The 20,333-nt window shown below is 43.3% G+C and overlaps 1 protein-coding gene across 3 annotated transcripts in view; it reads right to left on the reverse strand.

Moving 5' to 3' along the window:
• The window catches only part of GNPDA2 (glucosamine-6-phosphate deaminase 2), a 124,992-nt gene that overhangs the window by 77,486 nt on the left and 27,173 nt on the right, over positions 1-20,333 (reverse strand). For all 3 annotated transcript variants that reach the window (XM_069631730.1, XM_069631732.1, XM_069631731.1), the window contains one exon: positions 11,175-11,276. In XM_069631730.1, the coding sequence (XP_069487831.1) occupies positions 11,175-11,276 (102 nt within the window). The remainder of the gene's footprint in view (positions 1-11,174; positions 11,277-20,333) is intronic.

Raw genomic sequence — 20,333 nt, forward strand, 5'->3', positions numbered from 1 at the left:
AAGAATGATTATTGTGTTGTGTGTCTTATTCTCATGTAGTATTTTTGGCCTCATCTTTTGGCGAGCTTCACATATTGCAAGTAATACTGCTGCATCCTCGACCAACACAACCCCAACTCCAGCAGATGGAACAACCATGTCAGGTGGACAGGGGACAGCTGCTATGTCTGCTCACTAATCCCCTATGCCATGAGTGCCTCTAGAACATTTGTAGCATCTGAAATACCAGAGGCAAGAGCACAATGCCTTATCTACCTGTTCATGTTTGCAACCCAAGGAAGATTCCAAGGGAGAACAGGAACATTGAGATGGATGTCCAAGGCAACAATCCCCTATGAAGACAGTTATATAAAGACACTTGACATAATGAACAATTATTGGCAACTAGACCAGGCTATACAATATATAACTGACGGCCCACTGAAAGGGGAGATGAAAACAATAACACTGAAAGAAATGTCATGTCCTAAGAAGGGTCCCAAGGAAATAGGAGGAGAACCAGGATGTTGAGAATGATCACAGATGCGTGTGTATGGCCAAGTGTACACAGCTAAAGAATGGAAGGAGGGATTAGTAGGCAGAAAAGCATACACGCTCTTACAAGCTCCAGTAAACACTGTACAGGGAGAAAATCATAGTGCCTGAAAGAATGGGATGCAAGCACAAAGTTACTGAGCTGGACCAATGGCCATAATACCACTGAAGAAACCAACCAGCATTGTGTTTCCAGAATGATGGTGCAGTAAAGGTTGGAGAAAACAGAGTGCAAGTACACAGAAAAGCATCCGGCAATGAAGGTTGGAACGACAATATTAAGGGATCATTATTGGGCAAGCGGAACCAAGGCGTATGATAAGCTACCACCCAACTGGAGAGGAGTATGTTCATTGGTACACATAAATACACCAGCACTAGTGGTACCACAAAAGGACATTAAGACTTCCCTAAGATGGAAAATCCAAAGAGAAAGAAGAGAACAGTAGAAGTGAGTAGAGTGAAAGGTGAGAACTACTTCTCATCAGCATCAGAAGCATCACTGGACGATGCGCCACCTGAATGTCGATTGTTTAGTAGGTCGGAGATGTTCTTTGCGTCAGTAGTTCCAGCTGTACAGACATACACAAACGCAAAATGGCTCCAGATAACGAGATTGGAGCTGATGCAGACAAACTTAACTGTAAATGGCTCCAAAGCGATAAAAGAAGAGCTATGAGCAGTAAGGTTGATGGGTCTCGAGAACAGATATATTCTAGACATTCTCACAGCAATGGAAGGAGGAGTTTGCGCCAAGATCGGGAGCTGCTGTTGTACATTCATGCCCCCAAACGAGGAAGCAAATGGCACACTAACGGAAGCAGTGACAATATTGTCGAAATGCACAACAAAATGGAGGAGGAAGCCAAGGGCACAGGAAAAGATCTAAGCTGGCTGTCGTATATATTCTCATTGATGCCAACATGGATGGAAGGCGGACTAAAAGTATTACTAGGAGCACAAAACTGGTGCTTGTAGGACGATGTGTGATAAAGATTCTATGGGGTGACAAAATTGGTCCCATTTACAGACAATATTGCACATTCTATAGGAGAACACGACTTGGCTCTACTCTTACTGTATTCCCAACAGACATCAGTAAACAAAATGGGGAGGGATATCGTGAACAAACTTAACATGACCATCTCATTCACTGACAAGGGGATAGTGTGTTCCACAACAGGGATACACCTTCTAAACGTGAGGGTAATTATTCAAGCTACTGTGGACGCAAGGTACAGAGGGTGGTGCCAGCAGATGAGGATCTATTTCAATATGGGACTCAAATAATAATAGCATGGCTCCCAGGGATTGAGGGAAAAATGTGGCTTATCCGAAATGACTACCTGTTCAGGCCAGAAATACCATTGGAGGAGAAGGAAGGGACGATGGTGCCGCTAGAATTAGAGGCAGTAATAGTGTGGGATGACTGGATAGCAACAATGGTGATCCGTAATCACAATGACAGAGGGGTACAGATTGACTACTGTTACAGACAAAGAACGGTTCAAAGACAACCGATCAGATCACGAGATAGTATTTGAAATCAGCATCACATACTTGGCAAAAATACATTACAGAGAGGTACCACAGAGAATCGCGATGATGCTAAAAGCACCACTGTCAAAAAGGCAACAGGGGGTCATGGCTTGCACCTTCTGAACCGCATTGCAGAAGAAGAATTTTGTTAAGTGCCGAACCCAGCAACAATTGTGTGCAGCATTCCCACAGAAACTATTTACTTCACGGTTATAGATTTGAAAAATGCCTTTTTCTCTATACTACTACATCGAAGCTCCCAGGACTTAACTTCATTTCTATATAGAAATAAAAGTGGAAACATACAAAACTTCCTCAAGGGTATTGCGAATCACCTTCTATATTCAACAGGGACCTTCAGATGGACTTAGGAAATTTAAAATTAGAGAGCACAGTTTTACAGTACGTAGATGATAATGGATTTGCAGCAAGACAGAGGCACAGTGTAGAGATGACTTCATGCACATATTGCCAGTACTATCAGACAAAGGATACAAAGTACACAAGGCCAAATTACAATATTGCCAGAAAGAAGTGCTGTACATTGGACAAATGATATCACAAGACAAGGAGTAGGGTGACACCAGAAAGAGCAGAATCAATATGCAAGACAGCAAAGCCTACGAACATAAGACAAATGCAGCAGTTTCTAGGATTATGTAATTACTGCAGCACATGAGTATTTGACTACATCACCTACACTCGGCCCTTATTGAATGCACTGAAGGAAGCACAAAGAGGGGAAAGTACATTACAATGGACAACAGAGATGTCTGAGGCATTTGACGAGCTGAAAGAAGCAATATGCACAGCTCCAGTCTTAGGGATCCCAGACTATCAAAATGAGTTTTTCTTATTCTTGCACCCAAATGGAGTGGTTATGACTGCAGTACTGACACAAAAGATGAGCATGGGGCAAAAGCCCATAGCATATTACAGTGGTAAATTAGACTCAGCAATGAGAGGACACTATGCATGCGAACAGGCATTGGCTGCCGCCAAATTCTCAGTAGACAAACCGGCGAGTATTTCCATGGGATGCAGCACCACTCTTTATATGGAGCATGCTCTCTTCGCAATACTGGAAAGACTGAAAAGTACATTGACAACGCAGAGAGCTTCATGGTACGAGGTATTACTGTCAAACCCAGCTCTCAAGATAGTGAGATGCAGTCATGTCAACCCAGTGACTTTCATTGCCGAACCCATAAAGGGGGGCGACTATGTGCACAACTGCACAGCTCACATAGAAGAATTCAGCGACACTAGAAAAGTACAAGAGAATGCACTTGAGGGGGGAGTTGTGATTTATATTGACGGGTCATCAACTATTGACCAAACGACTGGGCAAAGACATACTGGGACAGCAGTAGTGAGATTGGGAGAGGATGTGACAAGCGAGGTAGTGACAAGCACACATCTACATCACATTTATCAGCACAAGCAGCAGAATCAGTGGCTTTAATATTGGTATTGTAGCACAGCACAGGAAAGGAAGTAACAGTGTATTCGGATTCAGCCTACGTGACATCCACAGTGCATTCCGGGCTGTCACGTTGGCTGAGGAGGGGCGCCATACGTGCTGATGGGGCACCGGTGCAGCACACAATCCTATTGGGCAGACTGATAGAGGCACTCCAGTACCCACAGTGCATAGCAGTGGCAAAGTGCCAAGCACACACGAGTGAGTGGACCCCAACTCCAGGGGTAACGAGTCAGCAGACGCAAAAGCAAAATGCGCTGCATACTTTTGGGATGTTTTAGAAATAGATGCTTCGTCCCCAGCGTGCAATTATGCGTGCACAAAGAAACTAAAGAAGGATATAACACACTACCAGTGACAAAGATTATGGAATTGCAGGGAGCTGCACCAAGGGTAGAGCGAAGAAAAAAAATGATGGATTAAGAGGGGATGTACAGTGTCTCCGACAGACACCTTATGGGGGCAAAATAACACAGGGAATGTGGCAATGGCATTCTCATTGTTGCACACTGCACTGACACAATGACACCATCCTATCGATATAGGGAAGAAGGTGCTTGCTCGTCATATTGGAGGTGACTGGTACTGGCCTAACTTGGCATAACACATGGCTGAATTCATGATTAATTGTCTAGTGTACAAACATTTTGCAGCAGGTCACACATTAAGGGTACTGAGAGGAGCCATACTTCACCCAATGGGTTCATTCCAACACCTTGGCTATGTTGACATGATCCTAGTATGCAAAGGGTACCACTACATGATAGTGGTTTTATGCCCATTTTCCCGATGGATCAAAGCCAGTGAATGTTCCCATCCTGATGCCCTTGGAGCAGCAAAATTCCTGGTTTGGAAAATATTCCCACAACGATGCATGTGTGAGGTCCTGAGGTCTGACAATGGCCCAGACTTCACCAATGAGATGTTTCAGCACATCACAACCTTGTTAGAAATACAACACTAATTCTCTTGTGCCTATCACCCGCAAGCAAACGGAGTGTGAGCGCCTCAAGGGCCTGCTCAAAGAAGGCATTGGCAACATTTAAAAACAGCCCTCAATGTGAGTTGGCTTCGTTGTCTTCCATTAGCATTATTTGTGTTGCGCAATAAACTAGGGTCCGACCACCATTTAACCCCAAATGAGGTGGTGACAGGGCAGCACATGCAACTTCCGCTGGATCCTCCCATTAGGGCACTCAAAGACACAGAAAAAAATGTCTGATGTATTGGGTCAGGAAAGGTAAGAAAATGTACAAATACACTGCTTCCTTGATGGCTAGTTGCTCTTTTATTTCTCGTCAATTACAGGGACAATGGGAGAGGCCTGAAGCAAGAGAAGAAAACAACAACACTGAAGCAAATGAGTATCTTTTGAAGCAGCTACCGTTGTATCTGGGGTACACAGTCCTGCTAAGGACCTTTAGCAGAAAATGGGACAAGCCATGTTTTACTGGCCCTCACACTGTGGAGTTAGTGTCTGAGCAAGCTGTGAAGCTAGAAGGGAAAAACACTTGGAATCACCTAGGGGACATCAAGCCCTACCAAGCAGCAGCCTCTCCTAGCACCAATATTGAAAGGGCCAACGGTCCACCAGCAGAAGAACAAAACAATTGACTTGAACAGTCACAACCTAACAGAGGAAACCCTATGATTGCTTGTTGCAGAGAAAGAGAGATAGTGCAAAGACTTCCTACACATCCAGAGTGAGGAAACACTGTCCGTTTATTATTTTTCTTTCCGCACACTGACAGCATTCATTGTGAAAGTGCAACTGCTATTATTGCATTGTTAGTATTCATTGTTTCATGCTTCCCCGTGATCCTCATCCCGAAACCTTCAAAGGCCAATTTTCCCAATTTGTCAGGAGGTCCAATAGCACAAGGAGACGCCATCTGAATGTACATTTCCATGTATCATAGCTTATTTGTCCCAAGTATATCCACACCTGGAAAGAGGAAATCCATCAGTACTCTCAGTACTCCATGACACCAGAATAAAAGCTGTGTCGGAACAGCTATTCCTTCTTGCTATGGCCGATTATTTCATTTGCGGAGCTTGAATTAATAAAATACTAACACAGTAATGCTTGTTTTTGCACATTTCAGGCGGGCAACTGATATCTTTAAACTACACAAGGATCAAAGAGGTGTAAGTGATGGAGGGTATCATTAAAAGAATGATTATTGTGTTGTGTGTCTTATTCTCATGTAGTATTTTTGGCCTCATCTTTTGGCGAGCTTCACATATTGCAAGTAATACTGCTGCATCCTCGACCAACACAACCCCAACTCCAGCAGATGGAACAACCATGTCAGGTGGACAGGGGACAGCTGCTATGTCTGCTCACTAATCCCCTATGCCATGAGTGCCTCTAGAACATTTGTAGCATCTGAAATACCAGAGGCAAGAGCACAATGCCTTATCTACCTGTTCATGTTTGCAACCCAAGGAAGATTCCAAGGGAAACAGGAACATTGAGATGGATGTCCAAGGCAACAATCCCCTATGAAGACAGTTATATAAAGACACTTGACATAATGAACAATTATTGGCAACTAGACCAGGCTATACAATATATAACTGACGGCCCACTGAAAGGGGAGATGAAAACAATAACACTGAAAGAAATGTCATGTCCTAAGAAGGGTCCCAAGGAAATAGGAGGAGAACCAGGATGTTGAGAATGATCACAGATGCGTGTGTATGGCCAAGTGTACACAGCTAAAGAATGGAAGGAGGGATTAGTAGGCAGAAAAGCATACACGCTCTTACAAGCTCCAGTAAACACTGTACAGGGAGAAAATCATAGTGCCTGAAAGAATGGGATGCAAGCACAAAGTTACTGAGCTGGACCAATGGCCATAATACCACTGAAGAAACCAACCAGCATTGTGTTTCCAGAATGATGGTGCAGTAAAGGTTGGAGAAAACAGAGTGCAAGTACACAGAAAAGCATCCGGCAATGAAGGTTGGAACGACAATATTAAGGGATCATTATTGGGCAAGCGGAACCAAGGCGTATGAGAAGCTACCACCCAACTGGAGAGGAGTATGTTCATTGGTACACATAAATACACCAGCACTAGTGGTACCACAAAAGGACATTAAGACTTCCCTAAAATGGAAAATCCAAAGAGAAAGAAGAGAACAGTAGAAGTGAGTAGAGTGAAAGGTGAGAACTACTTCTCATCAGCATCAGAAGCATCACTGGACGATGCGCCACCTGAATGTCGATTGTTTAGTAGGTCGGAGATGTTCTTTGCGTCAGTAGTTCCAGCTGTACAGACATACACAAACGCAAAATGGCTCCAGATAACGAGATTGGAGCTGATGCAGACAAACTTAACTGTAAATGGCTCCAAAGCGATAAAAGAAGAGCTATGAGCAGTAAGGTTGATGGGTCTCGAGAACAGATATATTCTAGACATTCTCACAGCAATGGAAGGAGGAGTTTGCGCCAAGATCGGGAGCTGCTGTTGTACATTCATGCCCCCAAACGAGGAAGCAAATGGCACACTAACGGAAGCAGTGACAATATTGTCGAAATGCACAACAAAATGGAGGAGGAAGCCAAGGGCACAGGAAAAGATCTAAGCTGGCTGTCGTATATATTCTCATTGATGCCAACATGGATGGAAGGCGGACTAAAAGTATTACTAGGAGCACAAAACTGGTGCTTGTAGGATGATGTGTGATAAAGATCTGCATCACGCAATGACACAAGACAACAGAGAAAACAACAGGGATGAAAGTGATAGTTGACATACAAACAAATGGTGAAGAAGATAAGATAAAAGAGGAAAGAGATAAAATAAGGACACAGATAAAGGAGTGCCCATTGTTCCTGACTGAGATGATAACATTTGATGATCCAGTGGATAACAAGTACTGGTCGAAAAGGGTATGGTGCAACCCAGAAGGAGATTGCAGTTAAATGACTTGGAGATTCGATGACCATGTACATTTCTATGGAAATCTTGGAGGAATAACGAAGATATGGTTACCAAACCCAACAATGACTAGGTTTGGTGGTTTGTTCGACAAGTCAAATGCCCCTCTTGACCCCTTTAAACATGACAGCCCGAAGAGTCAGAGATGCAAGATGCCAGTCACTGTTTGGACACCCCCAGGAGGGCCAGTGACAGATAAATATGCAAACAGATATTCTCTCAGACAACCACTGAAACCTTAGCCAGCTAACGTCATCACGGATACAGGTGCCCCAACACTTAGCATAGATCCAGACGGCGCAATGGACATGATTGACTAATGACAAATATCCTGCAGTGCTGATGTCATTAGAGACACCACAACAAAGTAATGTAAGCCATGAAGCACACTCGCATCCATGCATAAAGTTACATGGATACACACCTGCACACACAAAGAACATGCTTACACAGTTCTGTACATAGAGGACAGATACATATACATACTATCGAAAGTCTTTATTTTTTCTCATTAGCCAAACGCAGAAACAGAAGGCAACAGGAAACACAGAGCAACCTTGCAGACGCTTATTGAAACTAACCATGTGGAATTACAGGAGGGTATAAGGGACCTGGAAGATCCAAGATATTACTACCCTATAAGAAGAATAGCACAATATAGACATATAAAACCATAGATGATAGAGTTACATGAAGCCACAGTTCTCAGAAAGAAAGACAAAGCAAAGCAGAATTAGGCTGCACGAAGCACCAGGCCAGGGCTTACAGCCAAGGCCAGAGACAAGCAGAACATTCCTAAGCCGCAGAGACAGGGAGCCATCTGCAAAACACCAGAATAAATCCTCACTAATTGCAGACCAGAAAGCTCAATTTTGCGGTCTTCACACAGGCGAAGGGAAGCATTACCCAGCGAAACAGATACGAAGCGATACATGTGTTGTTTTACAATGTTGCAACCTTGTAGGCACTCTCAAAGACAAAGTGGTAATAGTGATGGCAACAATTGGGACACATAGGGCCTCATGACGGGTCCGGCGGGAACCCTGCCGGTGCTTCCGGCTGGTATGCTGCCGGACCCATAAAAACTTACCGGGCCTGACTTCCCGGTGCCACCGGCTCATTACGAGTCCGGCAGCAGGGAAGTCAGGCACCAGTAAATTTGTTAATCCCCATTCCCATAGAGTCCCATAGGATTCTATTAGAGTGGGGACATGGAAGCACCGGCACCGTTGCTAGAGGTGCTGGTGCTTCCGTGATGGGTTTGCTTACCGTGACCGATGTGCCCGGCAGGGTAAGACCTGTTGGGCACAGCGGCTCCGGCAGGCAAACATATAGTTTGCCGGTCTGGAAACAAGGGTACCTTGTCATGAGGCCCATAGTCTTTCATCACCTTGAGAAGGTGCACTGAGCGCTGAGAGCAAATCTGGGCCCCAGTCCTGGGGAGATCAGCTCCAGCCAATCAGGAAACACAAATCCAGGGGTGGGTGGCATAGAACAAGGGCCAATGGTAATCCTGTGATCCTGCAACACTGTAATAGATAGATTATGGGGAAGGTACAGGCAAACCCATCTGACATGCAAGGGCCAGTAAAATAACCTCTATATGTGCCAGCTATAGGAGATACCACCCCAATCACCCAATCAGGCGGGCTCTTAGGTTTGTGGGGAAGAGCCCTGATTTGTGATGTCAGACCGTAACAAAAGCCCCTGACACGGGCTCAGGAGTTGTGATTGCTGGAGAATTCTTTTCCTCCTGTATGATCCCTGTCTGTTATGGAAAATAAAGGACAGTTATAACTTGCCCTTGGCTGAGTCCTCCGTTTGTATGCTTTGGGGGGTTTGTTGGGCCCTGGGTGCTCTGCATGGTGTGAACCCCAGTCCGCTGTGCCATACCTATACAAAGCTGAATCAGTTTAGAAAAAGAAAAACAAATCCAGCAACACAATATGAAGCCAATACGCTACAAATACCAAACAGAAAATGAAAGACTTCACCTGCCAGTGCAGGTTTCCAGGGATGGGTGGTAATGTGCAGGGATCTCACATAGCAGGTCAATGACTGACCCCCTTTGAGGTCATGTTTCAGTTTCCCCCAAGGTCATCAGCTGCACATCACAGGCTTGCTGATGAGCCTGTGGGAGAAGCAGCTGATTGACAACATGGTTAACGATTCTCTCCAACGGGAATGGTTTAATCGGAGAGAGTCAGGGATGGGGAAGGAAGTCACATAGGCCTTAGCATTGCCATGAGTGTTGACGGGGAAGATAAATAACCAAATTCCATCTGCAGGCTGTATGTTACTCATCACATTCCATCTCCTCTATATATTCTATACCCATGTCAGTAGTTTTGGATGTATAGGTGACTAGTATAACCAAATAGCAAAAACGTAACACGAAGATTTACAAATTCATAAATGTCACAATAACACTGGTTTGATAATCAAATAATATTTGAACCAGAGGATAACATTTAAAAAAAGAACTCAAATTAACAAATAATAAATGCCACATTTGATATTCACCTAACATAGATATAACAATCAAAGAATATGAAAATCAAATGATGGACTAATAAAACGTGACCGCACATACTGCTAGCAATCTTTGTTGTTGTTGCTTAACTGTTGACATTGGCAGGTGCACTGGCAGTATGAGTGGGAAGGGAAGACATGTAGGGCTGCAAGGGAGACTGGTGGAGGAGGGGCCAGATGTGAAAGGGACCTTGAAGGCCAGATGGGGCCAGATCAGGACAGAGGCGCAGGGGTGCTCCCGAACCCCATCTGGGGAGATTACACAAGCCCAGCGCCTCAATTCAGGATAGAGATGCCAACTAACCAATTGTACTAACAATTTCCCCCTCTGCATACACCTCTCAAACTCTATACCAAACACATCCACAAACCTACAGCACAACAAACCGCACAAACTTCATTAAATTGGAACAACAAAACAAAAACACACATAGACTCGCACAACAGTACACGACTACTACCGGCTGCAAACACCCGAGGCCCAGCCAACAGACCCATCGGGCTGAGGCCGCCAACAGCACATCACTGCTCTCTTGAACTTTTCCAGCTTCCTCCCACTAACCCCCCTTCCCTTCGTCTTTCAGAGCCGCCAGAGCGCCAGGGGTCCACTCCGGTGGTGATAGCGTGCGGTACAAATGTTCTTTAACATTAACATTGATTAGAATGATGTTTCCAATGGTAAAATGCGTGGTCTTGCACAATTCTTTCACCATTAACTGAAACACAACAGTCTCTGACGTTTGATGAGGCATTTAGAAGTGTAGCTTAGCATTCAAAATGCTTAGTGAGAAACTGTTAAAGGAAAATCTTGTGTATGCCAAAGCAAGAATTATTTGCCAAGGCATGCTCTCATTATTGTTGATCTCTCAAAAGTGAAATACTTCCTTTCAAACTGCTAGCAAGGCACACATTTGGATCCTCTTTCAGTATTAGCGAAAAACCGTTCTCAACATAGTACAGAGTAGGATTCTTTTGCCTTATTATTTCTGTAACAAAAAATTACAATATTGATATAGTTATGATATGTAACTCAGTAAAAATAGCTTACCCAGATATTGTTTTCCCTTATTCCTTCTGTAAAAGGATTTTGCCATATTTATCTAGTTGCGATAAGTAACTTAATAAAAGGAACTTACCCACATATTCATCCATGTTGAAAGTCTTTACAAATTTAAATGAAAGGTCTCCCTTCTTGTGATATTCTATAAGTTTCCGGTAGCACCCCAATGGTGTGCTGCCTGTAAAGAGGAAACAGTATTATATTTAAAGCTGGAGTCAAGCTGTAAATAGCACATTTGAAAAATATTTGCATCTATGACTTGGATAAACTGATGGGATTACCATTAAAGAAATGCTAACTATGTACGATAAAATAGATAATTCGTTGTCATTTGTAAAGAGGAAAGCAACCCAAAACTCAAATGGTAAAAATAATCCAAAAGGCCAAATAATCGCTGCACCTCTTTACAAGGGAAAACAAGGTTTATTACATGAAAAAAGGTCTTAGGCGGTCCTATAGAACCAAATTGACACAGAGCTTGTTTCTTCCCAAGAAGTTCCAGGTTATATAGTGGTAAACCGCAAAATCTGAATACATAGGTTACAATGTTATCCCACCACCCTCATTGGTTAACATATATAGAACATGCTAATACCCCCTATGATCCCTGGACCGATTGGCCATACTTATCTAAACCCATACCCCTATACACGTGGCCCACTACATCATCACTATTGAATCCAAGTACGGTATTGGTTGTTTGAAAATATTGACACATTAATAAAGCGTGACCACCACGTGATGTGCACCCCTCCAATCCAGACACGTTCCAAGTAAACTGGCAAGGCCAAATATGCTTTCTACTAAACACTGTGGTGCACACAAGTTGACCCCCCCAACCTTGTACGACATGTATTGGCATCATCTTCGCTCCCCTTATCCCAATTTTTGGAATGTTCCAGACATGGCTCCTACTTAGCTCCTTCAAACCACATGTGCCCAGTAATTATGTTACCAGGGAACGGCTCTTGAGTCTGAATTTCAGGGATTTATTTGTTTTCGGTTATGCGTGTGCTTGTAATTCAAATGTGATGAACGCTCTTGGGTCAGGAAAGTAGTGCTCTAAATCTTCTCCTTGCCCATTGGCATCACAAAACCTTATTCCCTATTCTCATGAATTTGTCCTTCAAAAGGCACATCCCTTCCTGCTCTCCCCAAAGTAAACATTACGTACCCACCACGTCCAGACCCTGCAGCTAGATACAATTAGCATTTATCTGAGCACTGCGGGTGCCTTTGACCTCGCCTTCTCTCCTGGGGAACGGAAAAGGGGATTTGTTTTGGAAACGGTGCTAAACGGAGCCACAGCTCCACATCAGAGCCTGCGTTCTATTCTGTTCATCGTGTGCGAGGCCTTAACATCCAATTTGACAACACTTCTGCCATGTTATCATGCTGACCTTTCTTCTACAACAGTACCTTTCTGACTTCATCTTCCACCTCTTTCAACTCTTTCTACACAACTCACTAAAAACTTAACTTTGGATACAGCAACTAAACCCAGGGCCTATAATACTGCCCTATCTATAACCTCTGGGACCGCAACATTAATACAGTTGTTACTCCTTATGTGTTGCTATATCTGGCTATCTAATATGTGTCAAAACAAACTACAAGTGATACATGCACCTTCTGCCACACCAACCTCACCCCGCTCACACAATAATACGTGCTAATAGGTTTTTCTCAACCTTTTTGCCTAGCTGGGATGCTGTACGTGCATCCCAACACAAGATCAGAGGTGAGAATTAAGCCTCACTTTCTATTTTTGCCAAAATCTTTTAATAATAATACCTATTTGATCATGGATTGGACTTTTTCTGACACTGTGTATGTGCCTACAAATGTTGATAGTTCCTTTGCTAACTGCTTTCATAAAAAGAGGCATTGAGCTGCGGTCCCAGCTTCTGAAGTCTCCACTTCTTCCAGTTGGCTCTTGGTTTTTATCAGAACTCCTTTGTCCCTTTCTGTCGCTATGGCCCAATTTGCGTTGCCCAATAGGCAGGCAGCCCTCTGACCCCAGTTTTTCAGTGTGATCAGATCTATGGGAGTGCTTGTATCCTTTTTTACACCATATCTTAGCAGGGGTCTTCACTCTATCTCGAAGCTTGTCTTGGCAGGAACGCCATGCTTGGTGAATCCCAATTTTTGGATCTTTCATGGGAGGAGTGGAGAGAGGTCAGTTTCTGTATTGAGCGGCAGACGGAAACGACTTAGACATCGGCTCGCTATGCACGCCATCTGCGCTGCCCCAGTATGGTAAAGCACTGCCATATAAGGGAAATGCACTCATCTAATATGCTACTCAAGGACGTTCTGCGAAGTGGAGGAGTTTATGGGAGCAGAGCTGCAATGATTGGTGGTGGATGATACCTGAATTCTGCAGCAATGACACATTTCCTGTCGCTTCACAGTGAAGGATGGGACTTGTAGGAACTGGCTGTTTATGGATGCTATTATAAACAGCAAAGGGACTTGCCGTCCATTGAGACAATATAACTCCCACGGTAAAACATCAATTTGTTGAAAAAACAACTTAACACATTTTATGATTTTGCAATATACTTTTTTATTGTGTTTATTCTTTATTTTGCGATTTCATATCTTCCTGAAATTCCCATATTTATGTGTATTCGATTTTCTGGTGACTAATTCAACCATCACAGATTGGACAGCAAGTCCTTTTACTATTTATTCTATAATTAATTCCATCCCTGACCGGGAGAAACAATTGAGACAAATAAAATCAGTTTTTTAACAACCGGTGTGCCTTGGCCTCAAATGGATGTTCATGGTTTCTACTCAACATGTCAGTTTGTGGTTTGATTTCTTCTCATCTTAACACGTTCTGCTTCAGCTTCTTATTAACATGGAAATAAAAGGAAAGAGAAGCATACTGCTTGCTTCTGTGTCTTTAATAAAATTCGACACAAGGGGTTTAGGAAATCTCCATTATATTTTGTACAACACAACTCACTATGGGGGCACCAGCACTGTCAAATGAGTTTAAAGCCATTTTGGCAGTTTGTGAACAGGCATTTGAACAACTAGCTCATTGCCATTAATGAATATGGTGTTACTTGGCTGTGCTCTAGATAATTTGGATATGGGCTAGATAGAACCAGCTGCCAACTGACCATCTTGATGCTTTCTACCAGGACTTCCTACGCTAGAGAATGTTTCCTTTCCCTCAGCCACCTCTCACTCCCTCACCTCTACTCTTAAACTATTTACCACTCACTCAATATCTTCACCTGCTAACAAACTGTTTTATCCTGGCCAATGGTCGCACTGCTCTCCATCTCTCAGACATTTGTGAAATCATTTGTCGCTATAACATGGACAGTGACTTCTGAAAAGTAATGTATCTCTCTGAATACTGTATTAACTCTCTACTCATGTAGTCCCTCCAAATTGCAGCACTGAACAGTGTGGTGGCTCCCCATATCGGTTGCCCTCAACTGCCTCCACCATGATCTAAATATTGTGATACATGCTCTCCACATCAATCTCTCTCCCTCTGGCATCCTGATAAAACCCTACTTTGCTATCACCCACAAAACAGTCAAAAAGGTCTTCCTTTCCCCTCTGGCTGTAAGAGGATTCAATTCAACACTACAGCTAAGTCAATGCCTAGTCTGGGATACTGAATGGAAACCCTTATTGATATATCTTTATGTCCAGGTCATGAGTTCTGGATGACTACCCATATATAACACCCCTCTCTTAGAATCCCCCTGACCCCACTGAGCCAAGAAGTAGTTCTGTTTTGCAAGTTTAAAAGGTTTATTTGAGAAATAAAACAAAATATAGATACCAAGCTTTTATAATAAATTAATAATCGATATCGCCCATATATATATAATGTTAATCAATAATGGGTAATCTGACACTAGCACACTTCTTTATAATCAATGAGGAGTTGGTGTAGGATGGATAAGGCAGCAAAAATACTTTTATGGTTTCAAATGGATGCAATGATGAATGAAAATGCAGTACAGAAACGAACTAATATGGTTTCACAAGATATCATATGTTCACTTTTCCCCTGGTGGCAATTCACCCCCCCCCTATATGCAATGCAAGGAGATGGAAGTAACACACACAGTTCTCAGGAATGCAATCAAATACAATACGAAATTCAATTCCCACCCCAGCAGGCTTAGAGAAAACAGGTATGAGTTTTAAAACACAGGCCCAAGTGCTTTGAATGTGGTGGCAATGAAGTGAGAAATATGCTGAAAATGCTTTTAATTCCCTTTAGGAGGTTCAGGGTGAGTGAGAGATACTTGGGATGAGCTCAGGCTCACTTTAGCAATGATTCAGGGATGGTTATTAAGAGGCAAACACATTTTTAGCACAGGAAAGCAAAAAGCTGCTATCTTTTTACAGGTAAAGAAATCAGGCCAAATCGCAAATCGCGGCAAAATTCGCGAGTGCGTGAATCGCGATTACGGCAAAAGTATAATGAGTAGCAAGTCGGTTTTAGGTTCGTTGGATTAGATTCTAAGCTTTCAGATGAAAGTTAAATTTTGTTCCTAGCCCAAACGGTTCCAGAGATACGGACGATTAAATAAAGGTAGATTTTCGGATTTAAAGTAAAACTCAAAATGACAGGTGACCGCTTGAGGCTTCAGAATTGACAGGTGACAGTTGTGCAGCTTTACAAATGACAGATGACACGATTTCTAGGAGGCTGTTCTACTTAGGTTAAAATAGTTTGGATTATATTATTTTAACTAAGAGATTGGTTCTGCACAGTTCTGCTAGGTACTCACAATATAAATTTGAAATAGGCCTCGCCACGGATCTGGTCAGGTTTTGGACTGGACTCCGGTTCTGGTCTCGGCACTTCACAGTGATCTGGGTCAGCTCTCTGGTTCTGCTCACAGCGGTCTGGGTCACTCTGGATCTCTGGTCTGGTCTCTGGCAATTGTTCTTGGCAAAAGAATTCAAACAGCTCGCCCGGCTGTGGAATAGTTTGCAAATGATTTTAAGGTTGCTGAGGCCTGCTGAGAAGAGTTCTCAGTTTGTGAGTTTAGGCCCTCGCTTTAAGTTCTGAAGTAAAGTTCTGGTCTTTGGAGATTGATGGATTTGAAGTCTGGAGTCTCCCGGCAGAGCGTCCCGCGGAAAGTGAAAAAGGGATCCCCACTTGTCCTGCACTGTCTGCTTTTATGTGTTTAGAAAGTGGGTGTGTGCGCAGCATCACTAAGCCAGCCCCTCTCTCAATTTATCATTGGCCAAGCTTTCCTTTCTCCCTTGATTGGGGGAACTGAGTTGTGAGTCAGAGTGATGACGTAGATTTTATGGCCAGAGGGCCCTCCCCTGTCATCTTTCCACACAAATCTATATTTGATCCAAATACATATTTTCCCAAATACACAGTTGTTTTTACATCACCTACACACATCATATATCACATGAGGTAGGCACTGTTCCATCTCTGGTGTTTCTAGGAGCTTGGGTAAAGAAATGGCAACTTATTTTCGATTTTAGTGGGTTATACAACATTGGTTTTTCATTAAAAATTATACACATATACACGGCCTGTCCATACATACTCCAGTAAATTCCCATGTCTCTAGCTTAAACACAGAGTCTGTAGTATCAATAGATAGCAGGGTTTTGCCCCAGAACATCACACAAATTGGAGTTTGGGCTTGGATTGTGGGCAAAGTTTTCATTTTAAGGATCCCCAAATTTCACATTTCTGTCATCTGGTTACCAAGAATTATCAGTGTTTCTGTAAATATATATTTGCTTTCAATTCAAAGTACTGCAGTGTTTGAGTCTGCCCCCAAAGTTTGGGGATGACAGTGATCAGATGTCTCTCCTGGCTGGCAGATCTTTGTTGACAGGAAACAGTCAAAATCACCATATCCTATTCAAGGGAAAAGGTCTTTTGTGTGGGCTCCAGCAAGCTGAGGTCAACAGACCAGGGGGCCACTTTGCATTTGGTTAGCATGACCATGTGATATCCTGGGCTTTCTGAGGTGAGAAGGTTTCCCAGCCTTTTGGCCTGTTAATCAAATCAGATTGTCTCTGGGAACAGCAGGTGGTTAGATTTCTAATTAACCCACAGTCTTTTGAAGTCCCAATTGTCACAGAAGGCTGATTAGCTTCTGAAGTAGCAGTTCTCCTGGATCAGTCTTGAATTAATGCATTTCAAACAAGAGATTTTACATGGAAGTATATTATCCAGGTTCAGCACATGGTGTGGTTCTGCAGTAAAATAATGTTGTGCCCATTGAAGAAATGAATTCCCAATAGTTGTGGGTTGCTTTTGGCAATCAGCATTGCCCCTTTTGCAATGGTTTCAGGCTAATGTGTGTAGCCCAATGGTGGTTTTAGGCAGTGCCCTTCTGTGCCCACAACATTGGCAAAAATGGGTGGCAGCCTATTCTTCATGCATTTCCCTGTGCATTTTCTGGGATGTTTTGGCCATCATGATGTTTTCAATGCCAGTAAGGCACAGTTTTTGTGGTAGGGCTCAGATGCATGGGTAAAAACATCCCACAAGCCGGATACTCTTAATACCTGGATCCTTTCTTCAGACAAAATTGTCATTTAGGGACCAATCCAGAGAATTCCTCAATACCACTAATTCCCTTAGCCTTCAGCTGCTTTCCTCTGCACCCTGTGAGATACCTGAAGGTGTCTCACCCGCTAGTCCCCGGGGATATGTCATCCAGGTGACCAGGACACAGCCATAGCTTTTGGATCCAGTTCCTGGCGTGGACCAGTGCGGGAGGATCACCTGGATGAAGGGTCTTTGGGGGGTGGGAGTGGGACACTGGATGGTGAGACGCGGCATCCACTTCCCTGTAACATCTTTTCCACTTAGGAACTCAACCCCCCCCTTTCCTGAAACAAAATACTTTCTCACAGACAGCTCACTGTGAGAGAAAACGGACTAACCCTTGAGCCATATACCTGACATGCCCCAACACAATGGTCAGGCAGAGTCAGGCAATTACTGATCATTACACACACCTGGCGGAGCACGAAAGCACATGCTGAGCAAAGCAAAGCACACGAGGAAGCATCAGTTCCAAGATGGCCGTTTAATACGAGGAGAAAGACTGCAAGAGCAGAGAGGGTTTCAAGGAGGGAAGTGCCCTTGACCTCTTCAGAGGAAAACTGTTACTTTCAAAAGCCTTTGAGAATAAGAAACATAAGACCTGGAATTAAAGCTGAGGAAACCTGCATTGTGTGTCAGAGGTACCCAAGGCCCTCCTGCGCCAATAGCAAAGGCGGGGAGGAGTGTTTGCAGCCGTGGTACTGTCCTTGGCTCCTACAACAAAGCAGCACCAGTAAAAGTCAGCACAGCCGGTGAGTCAGGTAGACTGATAGCAGAACGGTCTGTGTTAGAACCAAGGTTGCAAGCGGCAACATTGTATGGCGTAATCTGAAGAGAACAGTGTATGAAGCATATGTGACGAGCGACACAAATATAATTGAACATCAAAGGAGTGACTGAACCTTTTAAGCCAAGATAGATACCGTATACAGAGTGGTCTGGTGCCATGTGGGTACTCATTTGAAGGTCTCTGTTAGGTATCCAACTGAGAGCTGGCAAATATAAAAAGGAATTGTGGTATCGATTGGTCCTGCAACGGGTCAAGCTAAACCCTGTGAACATTCAAAAGTCTTCGATAGTTAATACAAACTGAAATTGGTCCGAGCCCGGCTGAGGGAGACTAATTGTGTAAGAGGAAGGATCTGAGCCATGCTGAGGAGGATCCGGGGTGAATTGTGAGTCACCCGAGAAAGAATATTCTCTGAACATTGGAATAGGGCATCTGAGCCTGGAAGAGGGGGATCCAAGGTAACGATCATTGTATAAAAGGGATCTGAGCCCGGCTGAGGGGAATCCAGGGTGAAGAGTGAATCACCGGAATTGAGTGCTTGTAAAACGAAAGGAACTTTTAGTTTGTTTTTGTACATCAGGCCCTCTGAATCAAGAGACTTTGATAAGTAAAGAGACTTAGGCACATAAGGCCCTGGTGCTGGTAATGGAACTGTATCCTCGTGCAGAAGAAGCCAGAGAGTGTGCTATGCTCGAGTAAGCCACCTTGTCCTGTGCTAAAAAACATCAGGAAGTGAGACCAACGGCCTGAACATCCTGGTATATAATTTTTGTGAAAACTTCTTGCTTTTCCATAAACACTACCCCCACACTATTTGTATTTAGAGGTAAGGATTGGCAATCGTTTTTTTTTTAGTATAGGCCCTTTTATTTTGATGAGACTCCACTAGGACTTCCTTATTATTATTTGATGGTCGTAGCTTGCTACCATCTGCAGATTTAGGATTAGAAAGGTGTTTATCACCCCCTTTTTGAAGTTCAATAAACACCCTTGAACTGTGGTCACTTCTGTATGTCTTACTGTTGATACCATGCCTTCCTTACAACCCACAGTCATAAATCACTGCCTCAAACTCATCTTCTCAAGGGAGGTGTTAGTCGGCTCATCTCTTCTTTATGCAAATTGTGTAGCATGGACAGACCATTCTCTCTTTATCATACATATTCACATTCCCACTCTAAACATCATCCCGCTGTTTAACGACCAAAGAAGAAACATACCGTGTCAACTTTAAAATCACTCTCAGCAAAGCAATGTGCAGCAATGCATTTCTTTGTCCACGGCGAATGCCTATACTGATTTTAATATCTTGCTCCATAAATTCTATGAGGAAGTTACCCCGCTCTTTCAGAAACAAGGGAAAACCTAATTCTCCCTGACTATGCCCAATCCTCTGAGACCACAAACAACAATGCTGTCAACTGGAAGACTGGACGTCCACTGCAAGAGTAGTTTAAGTCATTCATTGACAGCAATAAACTCAACCTCAAACAAGCCCTTACTGACTAGTGCAAAGCAAACCTTCCATCTAAGAAGAGTTTTGTTGAAGGCCGCCTCTCCACAGTGACGAAATAAAAAGACTGAGAACTTTGTCAAGACTTACTGTAATTCTATCTTTGGCCACTTGGGGACAATCAAAAAACCATCTGCATCAGCAAAATCCTTGATATTGAATCCGGCAGCATAGCTAAATATAAAGTTTTGTAAGGTGCCCTCTTTCACCTCGCACCCCATTTTCCTGCACACTCATATTCAGCTCACCCCATCAGTTCTGCTCTTGTGGAATAGCTAATAAGATGCATTTGTGAAGCCCAGAGTGATTCAATTTCTGACTTATGGGTTACAAATTGCACTTGTATTAATTC

The sequence above is a fragment of the Ambystoma mexicanum genome, chromosome 6q (assembly GCF_040938575.1).
Source record: "Ambystoma mexicanum isolate Mex_15411 chromosome 6q, UKY_AmexF1_1, whole genome shotgun sequence".
Taxonomy (NCBI): Eukaryota; Metazoa; Chordata; class Amphibia; order Caudata; family Ambystomatidae; genus Ambystoma; species Ambystoma mexicanum.